Source organism: Alosa alosa, chromosome 1, assembly GCF_017589495.1.
Source record: "Alosa alosa isolate M-15738 ecotype Scorff River chromosome 1, AALO_Geno_1.1, whole genome shotgun sequence".
Classification (NCBI taxonomy): domain Eukaryota; kingdom Metazoa; phylum Chordata; class Actinopteri; order Clupeiformes; family Clupeidae; genus Alosa; species Alosa alosa.
This window is the reverse complement of record NC_063189.1, coordinates 45,120,517-45,129,920: the sequence shown is the minus strand read 5'-3', so window position 1 is coordinate 45,129,920 and position 9,404 is coordinate 45,120,517. Positions and strand designations below refer to the sequence as shown.

The 9,404-nt window shown below is 42.1% G+C and overlaps 1 protein-coding gene across 1 annotated transcript; it reads left to right on the top strand.

The window, feature by feature from the left end:
• The first annotated feature begins 235 nt into the window (after positions 1-235).
• On the top strand, positions 236-2,369 carry foxc1a (forkhead box C1a). Its single transcript, XM_048251612.1, has one exon. The coding sequence runs from the start codon at positions 459-461 to the stop codon at positions 1,893-1,895; it is 1,437 nt and encodes a 478-aa protein (XP_048107569.1). The 5' UTR covers positions 236-458; the 3' UTR covers positions 1,896-2,369.
• Positions 2,370-9,404: the final 7,035 nt, after the last annotated feature.

Sequence of the window (9,404 nt, the reverse complement as noted above, 5' to 3'; positions counted from 1 at the left end):
TTACAGCTGCAGTGTAGTCCATAATCTAATAAAATGAGCGCGTTCATAGTGTGTGTATGGCGAGGGTGGGCTGGGACGCCCCAACACCTCCTCTGTGTGTGGCCAGAAATGAAATGCATTGCGCTTGCAGGGCCCGACCTCCAATTGGATGGCGGGGATGTTTTTGGGAGGAGTCTTACTGGCAGCAAAAGGGAAAAGAATTGAACTGCGCAAAGAGTCTTGACGGATGCCCAAAGTTCAGAAGTTTTCCAATGCGCGCTTTGGTTGAGAGAGGAAGCAAGTTCATACGATCCAGACTTACAACACCTTCATTTTTATAATATTTGTAAAGTGACCGAAGGGGGACACTGGTTTTGACAACTCATTCGAGGAGAAGAAGAAGCAAAAGTGGAGCTTTGCTGCTGCGGAGTGTGGGAAGTTCGTTCTTCGCAAGCACCGTAGAGCTGAGAGGAGAAGACATGCAGGCTCGCTACTCCGTTTCGAGCCCGAACTCTCTGGGCGTCGTGCCCTACATTGGCAGCGAGCAAAGCTACTACCGGGCCGCGGCTGGTGGGGGTTACACTGGGATGCCGGCCCCGATGAGTATGTACTCCCACGCGGCTCATGACCAGTACCCCGCCAGCATGGCGAGGGCGTATGGACCGTACACCCCACAGCCCCAGCCGAAGGATATGGTCAAACCGCCATACAGTTACATTGCGCTCATCACAATGGCCATTCAAAATTCCCCGGACAAGAAGGTGACACTGAATGGGATTTATCAATTTATAATGGAGAGGTTTCCTTTCTACAGGGACAACAAACAAGGGTGGCAAAATAGCATCCGGCACAATCTCTCCCTTAATGAGTGCTTTGTCAAAGTTCCACGCGATGACAAAAAGCCTGGTAAGGGCAGCTATTGGACGCTGGACCCAGATTCTTACAACATGTTTGAAAACGGGAGCTTCTTGAGGCGACGGCGACGTTTTAAAAAGAAGGACGCGCTGAAGGAAAAAGAGGATCGGCAGGTAAAGGACACGCCGTCCCGACAACAGCAGCAGCAGCAGCAGTCTGGTCGGGAGCAGGAGCAGCCCGTCCAAAGCTCACAGCCCGTCCGCATACAGGACATTAAGACTGAGAACGGCACCGCGACACCTCCACAGGCTGTCTCTCCCTCACTAAATGCAGTACCCAAGATTGAGAGCCCCGACAGCAGCAGTATGTCCAGTGGCAGCCCACACAGCATCCCTTCAAACCGCTCTATCGGCCTGGAGAACTCTGAGCACCACCACCAGCATGGCCAGGCCCCTGCGCAGGGCTTCAGTGTGGACAACATAATGACGTCCCTTCGGGGCTCACCTCAAGGACAAAGCGAGCTCGCACCCTCTCTCATCGCCTCATCTCGGACAGGTATAACTCCATCTTTGTCCCTTAACTATTCTCCAAACCAGACATCCGTCTATAGTTCACCGTGTAATCAAAACTCAATCTCCACTACCTCGAACGCGACCTACCATTGCAATATGCAGGCCATGAGTTTATACGCTGGGGACCGCTCTGGACATCTAGCGACGACAACCGCCGTGGACGAAACGTTGCCCGATTACTCCATTACGACTACCACCTCCTCGCTGAATCATGGCAATCTATCTTCGGGCCAGGAAGGCCATCACCCGCACCAAGGGCGCCTCGCTTCATGGTACCTAAACCAAGCTGGAGATCTTGGTCATCTCGGCGCAACGTACCCGAGCCAGCAGCAGAACTTCCATTCTGTCCGAGAGATGTTCGAATCCCAAAGAATTGGCTTGAATAATTCTCCGGTGAACGGGAATAACAGCTGTCAAATGTCTTTCCCCCCAAGCCAGTCCATTTATCGCACGTCGGGGGCTTTTGTCTATGACTGCAGCAAGTTTTGACCAAAAGTCTTTTTGTTGTTATTTTTCCCCTTTTCCCATTCTCCTTTTTCTTTCCTTCAATACACCCAGAGAGTCGTTATGCACACCTACCCCTTCGATGGACTAAAACGAAACAGAACACACATTCAGAAAAAAATGATCTTGGTTTGTAAAGGACAGTGTTACTGCAAATAACACGTAAGTCTCTTTTTGCTTTTGTGAGCTATGCTAAATGGCTATGTTAAGACGACGCCAGACTGTCATGGACTTGTTATACGTGTAAATTGCATATAGTAATTTATTTCTAAATTGTAGCCGGATATTGTGGACCAAACACCAAAAAGTGTTTCTAAATTGAACTGCCTTAATTGTTCAAATGTTCCACTATAGTAAAGGAACATGTATATCTCCGTATTCTTTCAAATTTTCTCCTTTTGTTGAAAAAGTATTCTGAAGGAACTGCATTGTTTGTTAATAAATTACCATTTTATTTGAGTTAGAAGTACGGCTGATTTCTTAAAATATTCCAAACTATTTTTCATGGCGTCGAGTTGCAGTTAAATACAAAGCAGATTACGTGAATTTTAAAATTATTTAAACGACAGGCATTCAACCCCCGAGAGGAGAAATATTGTAATTGGTCGATTGGGGAAGGCCTATTAGCCTTGTTGTTAGTTCATTTGCCAAGTAGATGCCGAAATTTCTCACATGTTTATAGTTAATGTGATGTAGGCCTATAGGATGTAGCAGTAAATTAGGTGTTCAACTGCTGTGTTTTATTCATCATTTTTTGTTACTTCGATCGTTGTGGAAGTCAGCAGGGCAACGGCACCTATAGGCTACTAGCCTATGCTGGAGCCTTTGAAGTTAGGCCCCAGTTTGTAGGCTAATGTGTCGTCTTATCTGAATCGAGTATTTACGATGACTTAAAACAATTGTTGTGTCTTTATCATGCGTTAATGACATAACATGGTAAAACGCTAGGCCTTATTGATTTTTCCCTCGGTGTTGGGAACTCTTATGCTGCATCGTGCCCAAGGCCCTGTGTATGAAATCTGCCTACAACACACTGCAGCGCGCCACTGTTATCGTAGGTTAATTAATTTAAATAAACCAAGATAACCTAAATGTCGCCCACGACCCAGATTATTATGTCATATGGTTTAATAGCACTTATTCCTAAATAAACAATTGTTCTGTTAGCCTGAAATGCGGTGAAATTTTACTTGGTACCATAATGTGTGTCAAATTTAAAAGCGAGATTATAGAGCACGTTTTGGTGCCAGCAGTTGGACAGAAGGTTAACCTTGATTGATACTCATTGTAGTGGATTGGTTTGGGCAATTTTGGCATCTTCTCTTCTCGCCCCTCCTTATGTCAGACATGGGCGATCTGTCATCACGTTGACCCGAGGCCTCGCCTGGTAACGGTTCCTCGACGGAGTCTGGTCCACCTAGCTTAGTGTTGTTTTGAATAGCCACGTGTGTTTACTGGTGCATTCCAGTGCTTGGTTAATATCATACCACGCATGCCAAAGATACTCCTATAGCCTTGAGTTGTTTAAAGACTGCAGAGCAACCTAAGGGGATGACTCAAGACAATATGCAGCGCGCGTTCAACAAGGTGCGCGCCGCCATTCAGACACACACTTTCACACCACATTATGAACTCCACATTTACACAGACTTACAACAATTAAAACTGATGTTTGATCTTTGACTCATGGCAGCATATTCCCCTCTGTAAACCATAATCTAAAGACCACTACGCATTAAAAGGCCTTAACTTGTTTGATGGAACAATATTTATTTATTTATTTATTTATTTATGTCTTGACAGCTGACTTGCCGCAGGAAGGCTATGAACAGGCATTTTTCATGTTGTCACATTTTCAAATAACAGAAATGTGTTCCACTAATTTCATACTCATTGAAATGGGACATTTTTGTCAGAGGACGTTTTCTCAGACTATTTTTTCAGCTTACTCACTCTTTCTTTATCCCTTTCACCATGTGATAGCGCTTGGACATTTTGGGTTATTCTATATCTTGGGGCGTAAAGAAAATGCTCATTGTAGCCTATTTAGTATCGGTGCTTATTTACAATTTAAGTTGTACTTCATCCTGATTGTGGTTATTATTATTATTATTATTATTATTATTATTATTATTATTATTATTATTATTATTGTTGTTGTTATTTTAATATGAGGCATACAATCATTTTGTATTAGCCTATAGGCCTACAACAAGCAATTATCGTAAAGTCGGTGTGAATGCGTTGCCCAATTCCCATCATCTCACAGTTGCGTTTGTTATAGTTTTACAGAAAAATAGGTAGTTAGTGATGAGGTAATTTACTCGTCAGTTCCCTGGATAACTTCAACAGAGCATTTTGAAATGGTTTTACTGTGTTTACATATATGCGTTAAGTGTACGACTTTTGGTTATATCAGTCTTGTCCCTTGAATTGCCCCCTCCAGCACATTAACATTAGACCTAACAAACATAGGTCTATCGTATCAATCGATTAATACGTTTTTTTCCCTACATTGCCTCAAAGTTAATAGTGAAACCCCTTAGTTGTTGGTAAAACTCTGCAGGTCTTGGTGTGAGCATGCAGTGGGGCTGAGGGCTAACCAGTGAAACAACAGAACAACAGCAAAAACAGCAATAATACAAAAACAACACGAACTACAACAATAATATTAATACTAATAATATAAATAACAATAATACTAATAATAATATTAATGACCTAACACTAGACAAATATTTGGCCTCCTTGTAAAAGGCTGTGAAAACAGCACAATGGAATGTTGCAAGGCATAGGCCATTCTCCTCCCTCGGATAGCTGTAATCAGGCTCATAAAAGTCATTAGAACCTTTCCCAAGTAATAAACAAACGTCGTGTTAGACTCAAGATTGATGGCGCCCTCACAGAACGGGCCAGGTCAGGAAGGAATAAAATTCAATCAGAGCGATGGAATCATTTTTCATGGGACGGAAAAGCCTGAGAGGGAGACGGGGGTCAATGGGGAGGATGTCGGCCGCCGGAGCACCATCAACAATACCACAGGAGAAAATGGCAAAACGAATGTACTCTGTGCTCCAAAACACTCTCCTAAATCTCTGTGATTTGGAGACCCCCTCCTCCTAGCAAGATGCATCGCCTTATCAAACAACCGGCAATTACGAAAAAGACCGTGAAGGGTGTTCTTTTTAACAGTTTCAAAGCTTGATTTTTGCTTAACTGCCTCATTTGGCTTACAGCTGTCATGCTGTTAAGCGCATTATGGTTGGGTCAGAGAGTGCGTTATTATATTTTAAAATATTTGTGTTGAGGACATCGCTCCTTGTTTCGTTGTAGCCTATTATTAGCCCTACCCAGTTAACAGTCCACGTTTTCATTTGTTCTAGTACCAGTTTGCAAAATCAACTAGGCCTACCTGTGTGTCAGTTTGGGAATGCTAACATATTGTTGATAGTTTTCCTATTTTTTTTTCTATGGAAACTGTAAAGAAGACACTTCAGCTCGACCCAGCGCGCCGAATCTCTTTCGCCCTGGGCTCCTTTACACTTCGGGGAACAATATGTACACGTGGAGCACTAAAAAAAATAACATCTTGGCGAAAGGTTTACTTCGTCTTTTTATTTGTAATTACCGCTCTGCTCTGCCTTGTTCACCACAGTTTTTTCTCTTACTGTTTTATATACTTCTCTAGCAGGAGCCTGATATCAAATTACGTTGAAAAATATATGTAAATTGCGTGTCAGAAGTTGTCTAAAATAGTAGGTTAACCCTTATTTAGAAGAAAGGCAATATTATTTCCCATATATATTTTTAAAAAGCACACAAGCATAGACATGTCCTCATGAAAACAGCATCTATGCTTTTTTATTTAAATTTCACCACTGCAGTAGACAGTGCAGACTGCGAGGGCAAACTTATTTCACAGAAGCGTCCAACCTTTCTGATGAGTAATCGAGAAACGTCCTGCGTGTGCAGTGTGCAGTTCTACCATTTGCCATTTCATGGGATATAGGCCTATACCTTCGCGATGGTGCACGATACTAGGCAAAGCATGCATCTTTGCTTTCTGCCCCTACTCTCACTTAATCTGAATGCCACTAAGTAGCACATTGTAACCAATAAATATATTTTTTTTTTCATATATGCCCACCGTCGCTCTACCACTCTCTATTTGCAAATCGTTCCGCTACATTCCAGCAAACGCACATTTCCGCATGTGCGTCAGCACGCACCCGCGCGCTTTCTCACACTCTTCCACATGGCTTTGGGTCAAATACCAAAAACAAAAGCCACTGTGTTCGACATTCCTTTGATATTTAGCTCGTCAAAACAACACAATTTCAATTTCCGTTTGAAGTTGGTGGAACGATTGGGGTAGGCATACGTTCTCTTTCAATACACTAGTCTAGCTACTGTACACACACATTATGGAGTTAACTTAGTTGTGCGTTGTGGTAGTTTGATTTAAGTAATTGTGTAGAGCATATCTAAGTTTAGTTTATGCTCACTCAACAGATTTGTTTGGAGTTAAAATACGTGTTTCACATTACCATGTAGCTTACACGGCGGCCTCCTCCTAATGGGCCTTGCTGAATACGTGTGACTCACCTGTTCATCTGTCTTTGTTATAGGCCTGTTCTCATCGATTGAGGATCTCTCTATGTAACAGTTTCTGAATACAATTCATATTTACAAGGGGAAGTTTTAAAAATGATTATTGGAGTAACAGGTCAAAGTTCAAGATCAAAAACCACCGTCAGTCATCGCGGACTGTGGATCTGCGCGCATTAAGACACCCAATGCACAGTTTTGAAATATTAAAGAGAAATAGTGTGCAAGACTAAACTACTTAAATAATGCGCCGGCTCACCGTGAGATACATACATTCATTTAAAATAATGGTATCTCCCTTTGGATGTTTCGTTGTTTTGTTGCTGTCAGGGGACTGTTTATTTAGACTACACAGTGACAAAGCCAGCCTGGAGATTTCACCATGGACAAATTCAGGGTGTCGCACAGGAAATGGAGGTAACTGATCTATCAACGATCACGTCCCGTCATGTCCATTATTTTCCCCACTGCACTTTCTTTAGTATTGTAATATATAATAATAATGCATTCATATGTTATATGCATTTTGTTAACATAAACAATTACATATAGTATCCGTGTAATCACTTAGGCTACTCATTTCTTTATAACTACATTACATGCGACACAGTTGAACTCGATATTACAATAAGGACTTAAAACAAACAAGGGTACACACAATTGCATTTAGGCATGTTGGACTACATTTACTTGACATGGTTCATCCATACATTAGATAAATATGCTTACGTAGGCTAGGCCTACTTTATACCGGCATGAAGTCTCATTGAAGGTATCATTTGGCCTGTATTTATTGAATTGGAATATACATGCATTCCACAATATTGATCAAACATTTAAATAGCATTGTGTATTCTTCTTTGAGCGATGTTGTTTGTATTAGAATGTAAGCCTTGGGAAATCGGATGTTTTCCGTTAAAATAGATGTCCATTAATTTTTATTTATATGCTATTGCATTGCATTTCGACAAAAGTATGTGTGTTTTAATTCATCTGTCTGGTTATTCCAGTTTATCTACAGACAGTGTTGACCGTCAGTCTCTTCCCCAGCGCATAATACGGCGCAGGTCAGTAGACCTTGCACGGTGTTTGAAATAAATAAACACATTCATTTAGTCAAAGACCAAGTTATAGACCTAGCGGTTCTATCATCGTTCAGTGGCTCCGTCTTGAATGATGAAATCCCTCTTGAAATCCGACCTTTTCACCCCCAATCCTGTTCCCAGTTTTGGTCCGGTTTTTGAAATGGCAAAGCGAGCAAACTTGATTTATGGCTTGCCATCACGGCTAATATTGTTTTATTAACTTGTGTATTTTGTAATCGTTCAGCAGTATTCAAACACGGCTAGTTTTATACTCAGAAAAGCAAATGAGGGACTGCCTTGTTCAAAACCTGTCCTTGAGGTAAAACTGCTCCGAAAGGAGCGGCGTCACGCGTCGGCCCGTGCGCACATTTTTCGAATAATTGAAACCCTGGACATTTCCATTTTCCCCCCAAGCTGCAGGAGAGAAGGAGGGGGCAATGAAGAGGAGTGACGTGCCGTCGAACACCGTGCACCTGTATGGCTGGCTGAGCTGCTCGGCTCAGTGGAAAACTGCTGCGTTTCAGCTCACAGTTGGTGTACAGGGCCCAACCTCAAAGCGCCATCTGTTTCCAATTAAGACTCCACATAGACGCAGGCTCTGTCTGACAGTCAAACTGCGAGTTAAAGGCTCAAAGACTTGTCTTTAAAAAATATCCCACCCCGTTGCCTCCTCTTTAGCCTACTTGAAACCCACTATTTTCTATTTAAGTTGAATGTCACACGGTCTCCCCCACAGACATAACTTTGTGGAGCTGTTTTGTGAACAAGTCGTCAGTGAGAAATCCCATAACACGGTTTCTACGCGCACTCTATTTAAAACAGATACATGCTGATATACCGCTATGTGACAGCATAAATAAATTTAACAAAGGCCTAAATATTTGCGTGTCGGGAGCATGGTCTTTTGCATTTCCCAGTGCAAATCTCACCACTCTAAAGGGTTATGGTCAACATGAACCAAACAAATTTGTGTTATCTTTAAGGTCAAGGGTGCTAACGTTTATTAGCAACATGGGCTCCTACCTTAAACACACCCAGGGTTGGCTCCTTTTGAATCCCACTCCATGTGTAGAATAAAAGGTGCAGTGTGATTTCATACTGAGGGGAAACGGCCGAGCCCGGCGACCTTTGGATAACCCGAGCACCCTGGCACGAAACTCCGAGGCCAAACACTGGCTCGCCTTGAAGCCGTACCTTAAACCCACCTTTCTGCACCACTACCCTATGTGTAGAGAGGCTAATTATAGCTGCTTTTACGCGCCGCAGTCCCTGAATGTCTCGATTCTGCCCGGTTTGACATAGAAGATTTTATTGTCTCTAGTTTAAATTTACGATCCGAATTTGAACTTTTTTCCCCAGACGTCTTGGCTGCCCTTTTCTATTTTAATTATCCCGTCGGAGGAAAACATGATCATTTGTAAGAGGTCCTGGTGAATAAAAGGTATACTTGTGAATGATGCAATGACGAATAAAACAGCTGTATAATGCCATAATTCAATTACAAACGTGCTTTTCAGTCTTTGTGTCGATCACTCATTGTTAAGCGACAGGCCGCTTGCTACTCATCAAATACATTCAAGAGAATTTAAAATAAAATGATTTGTTTGTAACAACTAAAATATTTCATAGGGTATAGGCTATGTATAGACAAATGTGAATGTTCAAGAAAATACCCGATTAAGTTTTGCGCCGAGAAATGTGTGAATAGACTATGCAACCATAAACGACCATTTCATCTAATCAAATAATAAAAGTGGCCTAGCAAAATAATATTATCACCTAAAAATATGCCATTGAAGCA